This window comes from Stigmatopora argus, chromosome 1 (genome assembly GCF_051989625.1).
Source record: "Stigmatopora argus isolate UIUO_Sarg chromosome 1, RoL_Sarg_1.0, whole genome shotgun sequence".
Taxonomy (NCBI): domain Eukaryota; kingdom Metazoa; phylum Chordata; class Actinopteri; order Syngnathiformes; family Syngnathidae; genus Stigmatopora; species Stigmatopora argus.
In genome coordinates this window covers 25,119,764-25,138,351 of record NC_135387.1, presented here as the reverse complement: position 1 = coordinate 25,138,351, position 18,588 = coordinate 25,119,764, and the positions used below count along the sequence as shown (strand labels likewise).

Here is an 18,588-nt window from a genome sequence, read left to right as displayed (position 1 = left end):
TCTACTGCTCCGATGGCTTCTGCGAACTGACCGGCTTTGCCCGCGCTGAGCTAATGCAGAGGAGTTGTATGTGTACCTTCCTATACGGCGGTGAAACCAGCGACCACCTCACTTCGCAGATGCAGAGAGCTCTGGATGAGCGGCGGGAGTTCAAGACTGAAATCATCCTGTACAAGAAGAGTGGTAAGAGCTGGTGAAGAAGAACATATTTAATGAGTTCAACATCAGAGACACTAAGGAAAAAGTGAAGACATTGGTCTGGTTTTTTTGAGTCTGTATTATGAAAAAAAATCATTGAGAACAGCATACTTCAATATAGCGTAGAACCCATCATAAATTAAGAATGGTGTAACAAACATACGGGCTCCCTCTGTGCGTGCTACTACTGTATATATGCTACCTAGCGTGACCAGACGTTTCGTCGAAAGACGTTTGGTCCCCGGACGTTTGGTCGAACGGACGTTTGGTCCCCGGACGTTTGGTCGACCGGACGTTTGGTAGAACGGACGTTTGGTAGAACGGACGTTTGGTAGAACGGACGTTTGGTAGAACGGACGTTTGGTCGCCGGGTTCACTCGCTGTCAAATTGTGAGAGTTTACTGTTGATATTTTGATATTAGATATTTTGATATTAAACTCTCTCTCTCATGATTATAATTTTGAGAGCTGGTTTCAACAGTAACAACCTGGCGACCAAACGTCCGTTCGACCAAACGTCCGTTCTACCAAACATCCGGTCGACCAAACGTCCGGTCGACCAAACGTCCGGGGACCAAACGTCTTTCGACGAAACGTCCGAGTATCGCTACCTAGCTATAAGTAGGATTGCAACAGCTGGGGACTGATGGAACTGGATTTGGGGAGGGGATTAAGATCTGACAGAACAGAATATGACTCTTACTATTCGATATACCACTTTGATTTTTTTTATTATTGCTTTGTGTATGAAAATGTGGCTGAACGCTGGTGTGTAGACTTTTATATCAATTTTACTTCTCCAAAAGGTTCCAAGTTTTGGTGCCTGCTGGACATTGTGCCCATAAAGAACGAGAAAAGCGAGGTGGTTTTGTTCCTAGTCTCGCATAAGGACATCACAGAGAACAAGGACCTCGACCTTGGCAATGTATCTGAGTCTGGTGAGCTAAGGAACAGTGAAACATCTGAAGAGATGGAATAAAATGTCCAACAGATGCACCACAGTCTTATACTAATCGGAATCCCTTACTGGTTTCTCCTTTTAAGATGCCAAAACAGGACTGGAGGTACACCAGGTCGACCGCCCAGCGGGCTTTAGTACGGACCGCCGCCGAAGTCGCGCTGTCCTTTACCAGCTTTCTGGACATCTCCAGAAGCAAGATAAAACCAAGAGCAAACTCAACATCAACAATGTGAGAAATGGTGATGTTGCTGATCCGATTTGGGGGAGGTATCGTAGCATAACCTCCCTCACATCAGACCTTAAATCACCAATTCTGGATTTTTGGTTTTTCTCGGGTAAAACTTAAAACAACTGATTTGACTTGCTATTCATGAGACTCGATTTGACGTGAACGGGATGATAAGTCTTAGCTGTTTACAATTAAAGGTGTATGTTTTTAAGAATCTGCAATTGCTATATTTCTCTAATCAAATGACTTCAAGTATGCCGTGACCGGACGTTTCGTCAAAAGACGTTTGGTCCCCGGACGCTTGGTCCCTGGACGTTTGGTCGACCGGACGTTTGGTCGACCGGACGTTTGGTCGACCGGACGTTTGGTCGACTGGACGTTTGGTCGACCGGACGTTTGGTCGACCGGACGTTTGGTCGACCGGACGTTTGGTCGACCGGACGTTTGGTAGAACAGACGTTTGGTAGAACGGATGTTTGGTAGAATGGACGTTTGGTAGAACGGACGTTTGGTCGCCGGGTTCGCTCGCTGTCAAATTATAAGAGTTTACTGTTGATATTTTGATATTAGATATTTAGATATTAAACTCTCTCTCTCTCTCTCATGATTATAATTTTGAGAGCTGGTTTCAACAGTAACAACCCGGCGTCCAAACGTCCGTTCTACCAAACGTCCGTTCTACCAAACGTCCGTTCCACCAAACGTCCGTTCTACCAAACGTCCGTTCTACCAAACGTCCGTTCTACCAAACGTCCGTTCTACCAAACATCCTTTCTACCAAAAGTCCCGTTCTACCAAACGTCCAGCCGACCAAACGTCCGGTCGACCAAACGTCCGGTCGACCAAACGTCCGGTCGACCAAACGTCCGCGGACCAAACGTCTTTCGACGAAACGTCCGAGTACCCAAGTACGCTTGTTAACAAATCATTACCATCCCTGAAATTTCTCTCTCCTCACTTCTAGTCACTCTTTCAATATTCACAAACATCTACCCATATGCACTCCCTCCTTTTTTCCTTGTTTAATCTTTGTACGGTAATCTAGAATAAAATTGGAAGATTATCCACTATGTCACTTACTCCCACCTCTGTTTTTTGAGAGTTACTTCGTCAGTCGCGGCTCAGTCACTGACTAACATGGTTGTTTCTCCTTTTTTCTCATCAAGAGTGTTTTGGGAGCCAACGCAAACCCGGTACCTGAGTACAAAGTGGCAGATATCCAGAGGTCCCGCTTTATCCTTCTCCATTATGGCGCCTTTAAAGCTGGTTGGGATTGGCTGATTTTGCTGGCGACTTTTTACGTTGCCGTCACGGTTCCCTACAATGTCTGCTTCACGGCAGTCGAGGTGCGAGAGGATGGCGCTTCAACAGCAAGAAGCCCGCCCAGTGTCAGTGACATCTTGGTAGAAATTCTCTTCATGATTGGTAAGGATGAAACTTCAGTTACATTCATTTCATTTTTTGTTACCAATTTGATTACCACTTTTGTTGTTTTAGATATCGTGCTAAATTTCCGAACCACCTACGTGAGCACATCTGGTCAGGTGGTGTACGACGCCCGCTCCATTTGCATTCATTATGTCACATCCTGGCTGTTTGTGGACCTGATTGCTGCTTTGCCCTTCGACCTCCTCTATGCTTTCAATATCAGTGTGGTGAGTCTAACAGTCTTTCCCGACCATGATTGTGACAACCCCCACTGGAAAACAGAAATCCAAAAAATGCATATCTTGAAACATTTCACTCACAAATCTACTTGCTAAGTGTGTAATCTGGGCCTGTTTAGCTGATAAATTATTACTCTATTAAAAGCAGTTAACTGTATATTTTGTCATCTAATAGAAAACCTTTTAATTATTTTCCCTGACACATAATTTGGAGTACAAAAAATGTTTTAAGTGAAATTGGCCAACTTGTGAGGGTCTATGAAAAAAAATTAATGAATGAAATTGATCAATAACTTCCATGTGGTTCCTTTCGTCACCCAGAACTTTGGCGTCCACCTGTTGAAGACGGTCCGTCTTCTGCGCCTTTTGAGACTTCTGCAGAAGCTGGACCGCTACTCCCAGTACAGCGCCGTGGTCCTCACCCTTCTCATGTCTACTTTTGCCCTGCTAGCTCACTGGATGGCGTGCGTCTGGTACTTCATCGGCCGCAGTGAGATTGAAAGTAACAGCCTGGCGTCCTGGGATATAGGTTTGTGACTTTCTTTCACAGGATCAGGATACTTGTTTTCACATAAACTACATTTCTTCGCATACACGCCGTATTTGTCGCTCAAATTAATGATGATTCCATCGGGGGTAAGGCTTATAAGCGCACAAATTAGATTTGACATGCACGAAACGCCATAACGCAAGACAATGCGGCCGATACGGTCATTTATTTCAAAGTAGAGAAAAAAAAAACGTATCTTGCATAAAACGTGAAAAAACTTACTTACTTGTGCCTGCTATTGCTCGCTCAGGGCGCCGCCATCTTACCTAGGGATGACAAACGAGACCCCTACGGATACACTTCCTGGTTGTACTGCTCACGTGACTTCCTTTTTGAATTTGTCTACGTGCAGGCAACACCCTTTCGGAATGTCAAATCCAGCAGACTTTTGATTTATACAATATCTCAGAAATACCACGTGTGATGATTTTTCTTAAGATTTTCCCTTCAAAGTAACACATTTTCACTCCCTATTAAAACAATGAATATGGAGGATAAAATTGTGAATCAGGTCACGTCTTATACGGGAGAAATTGTCAAATTCAACGATTTTACGGCAATTTTAAGGGTACGGCTTATACGCAGGGGCGGCTAATATGCGAGAAAATACGGAAACTGTTAAGTGCAAGCTTAAATTCCAGCAGAAATCTGATCTCATTGAGCATTTGTGAGAAATTATTATAGCGATCTGTCTCACCTCCTACAGTGTGTACTGCAAATAACAACAATGCCGTGAAACGCTTGTGACATTACCTGTTATTCTTGGTCACATTATTTCAGGCCAGAAATGAGGAATAAGAGGGGGGTTGATTTTTTGTTTTTGTTGTGTTGCTTGTGTAATGGATTCCAGCTAGCCCTGTATGGCAGGACATTAAAGCAAATTTTATACTAAGTGCTGTGGTACAGGCTGAGTAGGATAGTAGGTTGTATACATTTCCATAAGATACAATAACATAACAATAAATAATAATAAAAGTAAGCCTCATACCGTGATGCATTAAGTGCTGCTTTGTGTTGGGAGTCTGGGTTTTTAGCCTACTAGGTTGGTTCATTTCTCATGGTGTCAGTGAGAGAGGTTTCTTTTTTATTTTTTTTAACTACAGCACACTAGGAAATGTTAGATTTACCTTTAAACCTTTTTCTCAATCTGGAGTGTTGTACCAGTGTTCCTTCTAGATCAGGGGTGTCAGACTCGGGTTGGTTCGCGAGCCGCGTTAACGTCAACTCGATTTGACGTGGGCCGGACCAGTTTAGATATAATATTTAGATTTTTTTTTTTTATAAATGGATTAAAAGAACTGGATTAAAAGCCCTGAATATTCAGTTTTTTATAAATCTAAAACAATGTTTATTTTAGCTTTTTTTAAATATATTTTTAGATTTTACAAAAGGATTTTTGAACTAAAAACACAGAAAAAATGGATTAAAAAATTACAATTATTGATTTATAAGGGGGAAAATCAGGAAATGTAATATACATCTGTACTCTTCATTTTAATTTGATCCTAAAACAGAAAGTCGGCACTCATGATTTACTTTCCCGGGCCGCACAAAATGATGCGGCGGGCCAGATTTGGCCCCCGGGCCGCCACTTTGACACATGTGTTCTAGATAATCTATCCCTGGGCTCCACCAAGCAAGCACTATTTCCACTGTTCAGTGTATTTGCCTTATGGGATACTTTTGAGGCTTTCGACAAAATGGATGTTGGATGACTATAAGAGTTGTGAAGATTTCTAAATTGTGTGAGCATTGTTTGATGGCAGGATCCAAATCAATTCCACAAAGGGCCAAGAGGATCCTGGATTTTGTTCCAACGAATACAGAGCAGACAGTTTAAACAATACATTTTCTGAAACAGGCAGCACCTTGCATTGAATTGAATGCCTTTATTGTCATAATATAAGTACAATGAGATTTAAAGACCACAATCAACTGATTACACTTACAAGAGAACAGATTGGTTGGAAGGAAATCTTGCATCCAGCCTGTATTTGGTTGGACACCAGTATTTTAGAGGTTTTGAGGTTACCCAGAAGGGATTTGTTCCAGTGGTATATTATCAAAATGATGAATCTGTCACAGTGGTTGTGGAGGTGAGGAAGCCAGGAGTGTGGGTGGAGAAAAATGAGTCATGCTCCATACCATATGGCTTTCGGGATCATCCACTTGGTTCAGGGGGCAACGGCAGCTGGCCTGGCACATGGCCGTTTTTCCATGAACGCCTAAATTGGCCCTTTGTGTTGTAGTTGTCTGTGTGTTTTAGTGAGTGGGAAATCGTGTGTGTTAGGTTTTAAATCAACAGAAACAACAACAAACATGTAAAACCTATTTTTTTCTTTTTCCGGTCTGTTTCTGGCCTTTCAAAAATAATGTTTAAGAGCTTCAAAATGTGAACTTCAAATTGAAGGCCAGTGTTAGGTATAAGGACCCTAGATGCCCCATGTAATGGTTTAATTACAGAAAAGTGGAGAAGTTTAGTTTGGTCATGGGCAATGTTCACTCTAATTTTTCACATGTCTGGGCATACACACAACCTCCCTGAGCACACAGAGGACCAGTGTGAGCAACAGCATAAGTGCTCACTATGGGGACACACCAGTATCACACCTGCCATAAGCAGGTGCATGTATACTATCCATAAATGATCTAGTCATAATAAAATGTAATTATTAATATCTATGAATAAAACGTCTTAAAAATGGCACTAGAACATGCACAAATCTGACCAAATTTTACCATAAATTTCACGTCTGTCCTACTTATTCTCATTCAAATGACTTTTCTGCTGAATGTGTCACTTGAGATAGTGAAACTTCCATTTATATGCAATATTTTTCCATCGGAAAACTCGCTTACAACTTTAGCTTTGCTGCATGTTTTACAGAGCAGACCTTTCTCGCCCAATTTCACCGCTTGTTCTTCTCTTTGTACATACTCCGAGAGCTATTCCATTTTAAAAGAATCCCATTTCTTTTTTACTTTGGCTTGTTGAGTGGCTCTGCCACAGCCCAGTGGTTTTGCCATAATCAAGGCTTGGTAGCAGCTCTAACGAACCGTTAGCTATACGCTAATTTGCAAAACACATGCACCTACGCTAAACGTGTAATTAACGCAGCCAATCAATGTCCTTAACATTTATTCCTGCTGCGGAAGTAAACACACGTGACGTGAACCGTATCATATCATTGGCTAGACACAATGTTAGTCATAATTTTATTTGTAATTACTGTTTGTTGTCATTTATCCATGACAGGCTGCCAGTCTCTGAGTTGTGTTGCAAATTGGCAAAGAAATATTTTTTAATGTGTTCATTTTTTTTGACAATTCACGTTGGATTTTATTTTGTGCGCTGCATATGTTTGCTGTGCGCAGAGAACACAATACTAGTGCGCAATTGCACACGCACGCAGCTTAGAGGGAACATTGGTCATGGGGCGAGAACGCGCAAATTCTCGCAAAAACGCAAGCTCCACGGAAATACCGTTGTTTTATAAGAAAACAAAAAATCCAATCTGAATTGTTCTATGAGTTTCTCTTTTTTTTTCTACATGAAGACCTTACAAGTTCATGAAAAAATCCAATAAAGTTCAAATGGATTGAACATCATTCAAGGCAGCCAGTGAGTCAATTACACAAGTCACTGCAAGGGCGCACACACTGAAAAGCACACCATGATTAGTGATGAAACATGACCATATGTGACATTGTGCGGTAATAACAATTCACCAAAGCAAGCCTTGAGCAAACCCTGAAAAATTGAAAACAAAGACAAATCAGTAAACCACCAATCCTGACAGTCATGGCAGAGACTACACACATTGTTGACAGTAAATCCATCAACTGGTTTACAATGTGGCTTAGTGTAGAATTTTCCATTAAACTTGAACCCTCTCCCCCAAACAGGCTGGCTTCACGAACTGGCCAAACGTGTGGGCACGCCATATTTCTTGGCGCCACTGACCTCCCTACTGGGTGCGTCTGATTCACCTCAAGGCCCCGCGGCATCGGAACTCGTTAACTCCAGTCAGTGGAACAGTTCTGGCTTGGAGCCAACGAACGGAGATGCTTTGTTTGGCACGTCCCAGTGGAACAGCAGCAGGTCTCGTGCGAGATCGCCAGGCGTCGCGGGCATGGCGCTGAGCGGCGGTCCGTCCGTGCGGAGCTCCTACGTGACATCGCTTTACTTTGCCCTGAGCAGTCTGACCAGCGTGGGCTTTGGCAATGTTTCGGCAAATACGGACTCTGAGAAGATCTTCTCCATCTGCACCATGCTGATTGGAGGTGTGCGAAGCCTGACGATGGACAGATAGGAAATGTTCGTTCGCCGACGTTACGGTTTCTTTTGTCTTCTCTGTAGCATTAATGCACGCCGTAGTATTTGGTAACGTGACTGCCATCATCCAGAGGATGTACTCCCGACGCTCCCTATACCAAACCCGCACCAAGGATTTGAAGGACTTCATCCGAGTGCACCGGCTGCCCAAAGCCCTCGAGCAGCGTATGATGGAGTGTTTCCAGACAACTTGGTCGGTCAACAACGGTATCGACGTCAGTGAGGTACGAGCACTGCGTTTAAATCAGGTCTCGCTGTGATTAATCAGTCAAAAAGTTTCCAAGAACGGTTAAAACTCTGCACTACACTATTCTGGGTACATGGTCGATTGGTCGCCGGTCTTTTGGTCGCCGATCTTTTGGTCGCCGGTCTTTTGGTCGCCGGTCTTTTGGTCGCCCGGAAGGTTATTGATAATTACCATTTAAATCGTTGCTCAAATTCCCTAAATACAAACTGCGAATTAGTATTTAGTCATACTTAATGCCCTAGTAATTATTAGGCTAAAGAAAAGCTCCAAATTTCCCGGACTTTTATTGTTTTTTGTTGGAGAACCTGTTAAGACCCTGACTGACGTAGCTACTTAAAGGGACAACACATGTACTTACAAACTCTTATACACTCACACGTCGGCTCAGTGAAACTGCTCATGGCCATTGTTGGCTTTTATTGATGCGTAGACCGTGTTGTTTTACCTCGTTTTGTCGCCGGTCTTTTGGTCGTCGGTCCTTTGGGCGCCGGTCTTTTGGTCGTCGGTCTTTTGGTCGCCGGTCTTTTGGTCGCCCGGACCGCGACAACGGGCGACCAAAAGACCGGCGACCAAAAGACCGCGACCAAAAGACGGCGACCAAAAGACCGGCGACCAATCGACCGCACACGCTATTCTGTCCCTTTTTCAGTATCTAACATTTATAGAGTTCAAGTACACATTTGACATTCAAATCAAAGGATTGTCCCCAACTCATGTGTGTGGTCAAATATTGATACCAAGTACAGGATTACCACTATAAAAGAAATGGATTGATTGGTATAGTCTTCTGCCATCCATCGTTTTAGTACTGATGTTTACGCTTTGCATTCACCTTCCGTTTAGGCTTTTTTCCCCCCATGCACGTTTTTCCTCCGTTTCCTCTCCACAGTTGCTGAAGGACTTCCCAGATGAGCTGAGGGCTGACATTGCCATGCACCTTAATAAGGAGTTGCTGCAGCTGCCACTTTTTGAGTCAGCCAGCAGAGGATGTCTGCGCTCCCTTTCCCTAATCATTAAGACGTCCTTCTGTGCACCAGGGGAATTCCTAATCCGTCAGGGCGATGCCCTACCAGCCATCTACTTTGTGTGCTCCGGCTCCATGGAAGTGTTGAAGGACAACACTGTTCTCGCCATTCTGGGTAAGAAAAAAACAACAACAACTTTTGCTCTGCTTAACGGCCCCAATCCCACAAACAACACACCGACGTTCAGCACCCTGGACAGCGACACTGGTTAAAAGGTATCCTATGCATGAAATAGCCACTGTTAACAGCCAACATTTTAAATTGTATCACTGAAACCTAAATGCCAGGCAAAAAGACTCTCACCTGCCAAGTTTTGCAACACGACACTCACACTCCAACCAGAGAATTGTTAAAACAGACCAAATAAAGACTAACAATCCTGTATTTGGCCCCGATTGACGCAAAATAGCTAGTTGTATTAATGATCTTCCCCATGTAAATAATGAATTGAGCACTACCCTCATTAGCATTTTGGCCTAAGTATCTTCCCCCATTCAATGCATACCCTTTCTCTCTCTCACAAGCACACACACATACACACACACACACACACACACACACACACACACACACACACACACACACACACACACACACGCCAATTCACAAGAGGTGTGTTGTTCTTCTCCAGGAGACACAGTTACATGAGTGCAAATTGCTTTGGCAGCCCTGCTTTGGATTTACAGCTCAGCAGAAGGGATGTGATGCAGAAAAATAGCGAAAATGGTGCAACAAAGTGAACTTCATCACACCTTAAAAATTCCATCTTCATTCATTCTTCCCTGAAGAATATCAATGCCATCACATCACTCCTACGAATCAGTAAAGCAACACTTACACTTTTAACTACAGGTATTTTTCTACTCCCGTTCTAGGAAGAGGCGACTTGATTGGCTCGGACTGTCTTACACAGGAAGAAGTTATTAAGACCAACGCCTGCGTGAAGGCTCTAACTTACTGTGACCTGCAGTATATCAGCCTTAAAGGGCTCCGCGAGGTTCTCTCTCTTTACTCTGACTACACCCAGAAGTTCCTCACGGAGATCCAACACGACTTAACATACAACCTGAGGGAAGGACACAGCGTGGAGGTACAGTGATGTCGATGGGTCCACACTGGGAAACGATATGTGAGGGAATAAACAAATCACACACTGCAGACCCCCCTTCGGGTCCCCAAGATGTTCCCCAAACAGATGGCGTTTGCCTTTGGCAAGTTTTGCATCTGTTTTAGGAAGCAATATTCCACAGGGCTCTCTGTGAAGTAAGATACATTTTCTATGATTATCTTGGAAGATGAGTCTGTCACTCTTGGTCCTGCTTCTTATGTTAGTTTGCATATTTTTTTAAAATTGGAATCCACAATTATCGTAGCTAATCAAAGGGAGATGGGAGGGGTTGGCTCAACCTGGCTGTGTATATTTATTATTTATGCATGTGTATGTAATATGTATATGCAGTATACACCGTACACTGTATTTGAATGGACCCATATCTTAAATGTCAGGGATCTAAAAGCTCTTTTTGAAATGAACATAACAAATAATGGTACAATGTCGAACCTTTCAACAGGAATGCCACAAATACAAAGTATCCTGATATACTACAAATCCCAAAGTCTCCCAAGCATTGCCTTCATAAATTTGCTTCATAATGTAGTACTGCTTTTCAAAAAAAGAATTATGAGAAAATAGGAAATCCCATAAAAGTGATTAAAAAAAGAGACAAAGTGTTACTTCAAATGGTAGCATTGGTTAGTCCTTCTTTGTCTGTGGGCATGCACACAAAATCAGTGCAAGTGAGCAATGAGGGATAAATAGATATGTTCTGTCATTTAATTTTAGTCCCTTCCCATTAAATAGGTCACAAGTGTAGGTGGAAAATAAAGGGATTAAAACATGTCTGCTTCTGCATTCAAAAGGTTTGATAACAATATATTTAAAGCCCATATGCCTGAATTACCGTATTTTCCCGACTATAAGGCGCACTGCATTATAAGGCGCACCCTCAATGAATGACACATTGTAATTTTTTTCCATATATAAAGCACACTGGATTATAAAGCGCCCTGTCTATTTGGTACATTACCTGAATAGATTAAAATTATATTTCTAAATTGTAATTTTTGACCGACAACGAACTCTTAATGACTTGAATGAAATGCCAATCAATGACTTCAGTGAATTGCCAATCAAATGGGCATTTTCCAAGCATCTGCTTTTACTTCTGAGATGAAATAATCCACTGTTCGAAACGCCTGAAAGAAAATCCAAGACACAAATCTTGACTTGTGTCCATTTGTATTTTAATATTCAACTCATTTTTGTCACATCCTTACTCTCATCACAAAATTTTGCACCTTTGTCCAGGGAAGGCAACATACACTATTAAATAAAAAGGCAAAAAAAAAAAAACAGCAGCCATCTGGATTTAGCACAAACAAGACAAGTCTTGTGCTTGACTCACAGCCAACAGTTAAAAACAAAAGCTAAACACAGCCGGTCTCTTTGGCAGACACTTCCAAATAAACTTAGCTGTTGCACACATACGTTGCTTTGACCCTTTTTTCGCTCATCCCAGGTGACTCAATGCACGCACGCACGTGCTTGTAGTTTTTCTCCACTTGCAGTAGCGCATCCCCCCTTTCAGCGTGGGTCTAAATATAGACCTCTCAGAGTGACAGGGGAGGGGTCACCCTTGGCTGGATAATAATAGAATGAAAATGACATGCTGATGAGCTGCTTTAATCTATTGTAAACATGAAAAGAGCTCGCGGGGCACGAAGGGGGAATATCGACGAGAGTTTTACTCTTGTTTACACACAAATACGCATGCACATGGCAGGCATTTGCATACACTGGCCCACAAATAGTCATGTTTGTGCTCACATTTGCACATTCCGATGGTCTAACAGACACTTGCAGCGATACACATTTGCTCAGCGCGCTTGCAGTGGCACGTGCAGAATAGACACAGAATGAAATATCCCAAACAGCCGCCCCCTCTACTCCCCCCTTCCCCCCGAGCAAAACCTCAGCTAAAATTAAACCTCTGTGATCTAAAAATACCAGCACGTGGACTGGATGGAGAAGATTCAAGAGCTGGGGAAAGGAATTGGAGGGTGCTGGAAGAGAGGAGAGAATTATTATTCCCTTCACAGATTCAAAGTAGAGGAGTGAATGGTGCTCGGTTCTTAATGGGAGAACTCATGAACACGTCAATAAAGTGAATGAAACTCAGTTGCGGTGAATGGGAACCATGAACCATGTTTACTCGGGGGTGTCGTAGTTTAACGTTCCGTCAAGCACAACCGTCCTTTAAGGTGTTTTTTTTTCCCGACGTCAGGCCGACTGCGAGAGCAACGGAGGTCTTGTGAAGAAACTTCCGTCCATCAAAGAAGATGAAGAAGGGTCCAACTCTGAGGAGGAACACTCACCTCTCCCGAAGATGGCGCCCGCGGGCAGGCTGGGCCGAGGCCTGCGCTCGCCCCTACGCTCCCCTTTGCGTTCCCCGCTGCTCCCGCCGAGACCCTTCAGACCAGCGGGTGATCACGCTCGGCCCGCCGGTCTCCAGATTCCCGCGGTGAGCTTCAGCTGCCTGCAGCCGGAGCTCAGTCCTCGGTAGGAAGCCATTTGTGTCTTGACAGCGTGTGTTCATTCGCACTCAGCGGCACGCGGCGGCTTCTTACAGAATCCATCAAAGTGCACGGTCAATATTACATCACGGGGTCACGAACTAATCAGGATGTTGTGTAGCTCTTTTATCTGTCAATACCGACACTTTTATCGCAAGTGAGAGGGTTTGTTCGGCTATTTTTTAACGTGTTGGGTTCACAGTTCTGAGGTTGAGGGTTCGATCTCAGTTGGGTCCTCACTGTATGGAGTTTGCATGTTCTTCCTGGGCTTGTGTGGGTTTTCTCTGGGTACTCCAGTTTGCTCCCACATTCCAAAAACATGCAGGTTAGGCTGGTTGAACACTCAAAATTGCCCATCGCTATGATTGGTTGTCCTTTGTGTCCTTGTGCCCTGTGATTGGCTGCCCAACAATTTAGGGTGTCCCCTGCCTGGAGCTCAAAGTCAAATGGGATAGGCTCCATCACCCCCCATTACCCTTGTGAGGATAACCAGTACAGGAAATGGAGAAGAGTTACTCTACTTAGATCTTTTATCGTAGATGTCTATGCTTTCATTCATGTTCTACAATGCTTATTCTTATCTGGGACGCGGACCCTAAACTGGTCGCCGGTACTCGGTCGTTTGGTCACCGGTCTTTTGGTCGCCCGGAAGGTTATTGATAATTACCATTTAAATCGTTGGTCAAATTCCCTAAATAGAAACTGCGAATTATTATTTAGTCATACTTAATGCCCTATTAATTATTAGGCTAAAGAAAAGCTCCAAATTTCCCGTACTTTTGTGTTTTGTTGGAGAACTTGTTAAGACCCTGACTGACGTCCCTTCCTAAGGGGACAACTCATGTACATACAAACTCTTATACACTCACACGTCCGCTCAGTGAAACTGCTCAGGGCCATTGTTGGCTTTTATTGATGCGTAGACCGTGTTGTTTTACATTGTTTTGTCGCCGGTCTTTTGGTCGCCTGTTGTTTGGGTCCGGGCGACCAAAAGTCCGGCACACAAAAGACGGCGACCAAAAGACGGCGACCAAAAGACCGGCGACCAAACGACCGCACACGCTGGTCGCCAGTCACACAGAGACAGACAATCATTAATAGCACCCACGATGCACCATTAGTGATGTTTATGCTCTCTGATTCCCTATTTCTTTTCTCACATGTGCATCAGCTTGGTAGATGGCGTTGAAATGGACAACAAAAGTACTACTCAAGACACAAAGTTTGACTTTCCTCATTCCAGTACGACACAGCGCTCCGTATCCAGCTCGGATTCAATCCCAGGTAACCTAAATCCTTGTTTTTGAACGCGTTTTTCATTATCAATGATGTCTTTTTGCCTGTTCTTGCCATGCACAGAGGATGGCGATGATAGCGACACAATGAAGGCTATCGCAAAGCTAAAGCAAGAGGTGAGAATGCTGCACTCAACCTTGCTAACCTGACATTAATTTGAATTTTCCCTTCCTATCGCCGGGCCAGATGAAAGTTCTTTCTCACCATGTAACCAACGTGAGCCAGGACCTTCAAGAAATGACTCGACTACTCAAACCACTTTTTCACAACCAGTTGATAGCCAGGGCCATCAGCCCACCTTGCATCGTCTCCTCACTCGCTTGCTCCCCGGCACCACCGATTTTTACACAGCACGGCAATGGACGCATCCCAATGACCGAAACGTCAGCTTTCCCGTTCGGTACGAAAGGATCGGACTGTTGCAGGAGGGCGACGGAGTTCGATCCCCTTTCCCGTCCCGATTCACAAATCCCCCTCTCAGCTGGCTCTCCTTGCTCAGCTCCACCGTCGCTTCAAAATTCTCCACATGAGCAAAACCTAATGTCGATCCCCTCCTGGTCCCCCTCTATCTCCTCGCAGAGTCTTGACCCGGGCTCGTCCCAATATTGGCCCCGAGCACAGCACCCCACCGAGGTCAGTTTTGTGGACGAGGGGTAGCCGTGAGCCATTTTCGGACCAAATGTGGGGAAACGGCCTGAGACTGCCATTGGAAATCTATTGGCGCAACGGTAGTCTCTGCTGCGGTGACATAATATGTGATAATAAAAGTTTTATGGCTTTAAATTAAATTTGATGGTTGGATAATGAGGTTCCTACAACAATAATAGAATCAGGGCAGCTTGATTGTTGCATAATGAGGTTTCTCTAACAATTGAATCCCGGCAATCAAACTCATTTCGCATTGTTTTCCATTAGAGGAACATTTAAGGCTCTGGGAAACATAACGAACGCAAATAATTTCATGCACGCCTTCTCGTTTACATCTGGTTGTAAAGGTTGATGCGAGTAGAGAATCACAAATTCACGAGACAATCATCATTCACCTGCTGTATTTTTACAGCTTTATATATAGTAAATCCAGTGGTGCATTTCAGTAATGTAAACAATGGTAAAATAATTGATCCCGGTTTGGGTATTAAAAAAAATCTAACACTTTTCACGTTAAAAAAATAATTAAGTGTGACGATTATAGGGCTGGTGTGCTCTCCCTCAGGTATTCCAACACACACAGACTTTTTTTTTGCAGTTAAATCAACTAACAATATCTTGTTAATGCAATATGTAACATTAAGAATTGGACTGCTAAAAAATATGACATTAATGTTTTAATTTCTAAGCATGTACACTGTACAGCAAGAGCATAAAGTTCCTTATTGAAGGTCCTATGGTGACCCAAGAGCCTGTGTCTCCCTCTTTTGGCAAATCAGGGTATCACATCTTAATTTTACATTGGTCTGTCCCCTTAATATACATAATGGCGTCGTTTTTACCTTTGTTATTTTTGTTTTTCTTTTCCCATTCTTGTATAATTTTTTAATCTGGTGGAAAATTGATATATCTGTATTTATTTTTATTTATCTCAGCCTATAAATTTTACTTTGTACTGTTTTAATCTGTTTATTCGCACTGATCTGGGGCCACGGTGATGCTGTAATTTGTCAGAAAATAATGTTGTAATGAATTATACCAAATTGTTGGACCTGTTTAGCCTGTTGTCAGGAGTGTTAAGAGTTCTATTTTGGTCTTGATGAAGATATTTAATGAGTGATTATATATATATATATATATATATATATATATATATATATATAAATAAATATATAATAAATATATAATATATAATATATTATATATATATATATATATATATATATATATATATAGCCATATTTTACTCACCAAAAATCCTTTTTACCTGTACACAATATCCATCCTCCTTTCTTTCCTCCTTCTTTTCTATCGCCATCGAAGCTAATGCTGAAAGTCGAGCCTGTCCTGACGTATTTCTGGCATACGTTTTTATTCGATTTAGTGCTGAAAATGTTCGTTGCTGGTTGTGACAGGCTGGCTTCCTTTGGAGTTGTCCGACCCTTCTTAATGATGTCCAGCTTTTTTTTCTTCAAAAGTCCGTCTTGAAAATGGCTTTGACAGTAAATCTACAAATGAATCCATTTCTTCTCCTTCAGCCATTGCGGGTTGACAAAACCGCTATTAAATCAACACAACAATATATTTGCTTGTGCAGCTTGCTACAGATACAGCTTGCTAGCTCTGGCTAGTCCACTCTATCACTAGCCAATCATAGTTGGTGAAAGCGATTACGTATCCCTACGCCTGCGACAAGGCAATGACGTATCCCTACGCCTGCGACAAGGCAATGACGTATCCCTACGCCTGCGACAAGGCAATGACGTATCCCTACGCCTGCGAGAAGGCCTTGGTGTCACCAAGCCGAATTCTGATTGGTTAAAGCAAAATGCTTATCGACGCTTGTTTAATGCAGCAAAGCCTGCAGAACTGATTGTCAAGGCCTTGAGGCAGATTTCTGACCCTGGCAACAAATAATGGCTGAAATGTGATTGGTTAAATGCTTTAATATGAAAACACCATACCTGTCAACCTCTGCCGATAACTGCCCTTATAAATGATTATGATTCCCCTTACAAACCCCCAAAAAACCTTACAAACACCGTACGACTCGTATATGTCTTCAAAAATACTGTTTTTTTAAGATAGTATTTTTCTTATTGTTTTATTGTTACACTAGCACATTTTGCCGTCTGGTGGACACACAGTGTCATTGCAGCGTTAAATATTTGATGGAAGAAAAATCTGACGACAGATCCGAAAAGTAGTGCATTTATTTCATCATCAAGCAGACGAGGAAAAGACAGTGTAGTGCAAACATACTCCACTAAATACCTGAGAAGGTATCGTGATAGTCTCAGCCTGTATTTCTGCAAATTGCTCCGTTTTGTATTGCATACACAACCCTCTTGATCAAAGTGTGCTTTAGGTTTTTGTAGAACCCGTTTGGGTTTTGGAAAAAGGAGTTGATTAATGTTAAGAGATGGAGGATAGAAGTATTACTTTTTTTCTACAATTCCTGCCGGACTGGTCATTGCACTTTTTGCCCTGAATGCGGGGCAATGTAGTGCTCTTTAGTTGAAACCCCCCAAAATTGGCCTAGTTCCATTTCATCAAGTTATTATGCTTGCTTTTTTAGTGAAAGAGAAAATTCCAAGGAGAAAAATCATCGGCAGTATCCAGATACATGTCTAGAATTCTGTATTCTGTTAACTTGTTAAAACTGGCTCACAATTGCCAAATGGTTTGACTTCTCTGGACTTTGAAATGTCATTTGAAAAGCAAAGTAACATTTTGCAGAAAACGTACAGATTGCTTTCCCTCATTCATTTTTAACCCAGTTACATTAAACAGATTAATATCGACTTGCATGAAAATAATTATCTCATAATGTCACTTGAATCACTGTACAATTAATAAAGAATGGATTATTTCAAATAGCATTGATCTTATTGAAGATTTTTGTTTAGAAAGAGTCCATCCTTTAGATACCAATGTATTCTAATGTGGAGTACGTATAAGAAAATGGGTGCTTCCTGTGGTTTGTGTGCTTCTCCACAGTTGTTGTGCAGTTGGATAATAATCCTAATCATTATAACTCAGAATTGTAACATTATTTCCATTTTAGGCATTCAGTCTGTACAATGAAGCGGTGATACTGCATACATATTAAGTCTGCATGGGGAAGCTTCTGCAAAGCCCTTCTGATGAAACAGCAATACATTTATGTCATGCACATCCTATTATTTACAATATTAACCAGTGGATGGGATGTAGAATAAATAATAAAGAATACATGAAATGTCTGTTTACACTGTAAATACATATTTGAAGTCATTAAAATGACTAAGTTGTGCATTCTCTTGATTTATGTAAATTCTATTTCAATAGAGATATACTGCAATTCATTCCCTTAAATGCATAAAAATCTGTATGAACTCAAATGTACAATTACACATCTCCTTGGCAGGTGGTATGCAGAGAAAAATGGATGTATTTGTGTAATGTATCCTGACAAATGCCATATGATCAATCTCTTTTTCATACTTTTACAATTTAATTATGTTCAGTATATACATTTCAAGTCATTACCTGATATACGAGAGTAAAATGTCAAAAATACATTACTATAGCTGAGTAAAAGTTAGTTAGTGGTTTCAATCACTCATATACATATACCCCCACACACACACATATATATATATATATATATATATATATATATATATATATATATATATATATATATATATATATATATATATATATATGTATATATATACATATATACATATATATATATATATATATATATATATATATATAAATATGTATATGTGTATATATACACATATACAT

At 41.9% G+C, this 18,588-nt stretch overlaps 1 protein-coding gene across 1 annotated transcript in view; it reads left to right on the top strand.

Moving 5' to 3' along the window:
- The window catches only part of LOC144083692 (voltage-gated delayed rectifier potassium channel KCNH8-like), a 19,779-nt gene extending 3,846 nt beyond the window's left edge, over positions 1–15,933 (top strand). Inside the window, exons 2-15 of the mRNA XM_077611711.1 lie at positions 1–183; positions 1,005–1,136; positions 1,243–1,388; positions 2,555–2,813; positions 2,886–3,043; positions 3,377–3,584; positions 7,512–7,889; positions 7,966–8,165; positions 9,078–9,327; positions 10,089–10,303; positions 12,558–12,832; positions 14,018–14,130; positions 14,206–14,258; positions 14,329–15,933. The exon at positions 1–183 is cut by the window's left edge and continues 51 nt beyond it. Coding sequence (XP_077467837.1) covers positions 1–183; positions 1,005–1,136; positions 1,243–1,388; positions 2,555–2,813; positions 2,886–3,043; positions 3,377–3,584; positions 7,512–7,889; positions 7,966–8,165; positions 9,078–9,327; positions 10,089–10,303; positions 12,558–12,832; positions 14,018–14,130; positions 14,206–14,258; positions 14,329–14,799 — 3,041 coding nt within the window. The 3' untranslated portion in view covers positions 14,800–15,933. The remainder of the gene's footprint in view (positions 184–1,004; positions 1,137–1,242; positions 1,389–2,554; positions 2,814–2,885; positions 3,044–3,376; positions 3,585–7,511; positions 7,890–7,965; positions 8,166–9,077; positions 9,328–10,088; positions 10,304–12,557; positions 12,833–14,017; positions 14,131–14,205; positions 14,259–14,328) is intronic.
- The last annotated feature ends 2,655 nt before the right edge of the window (positions 15,934–18,588 follow it).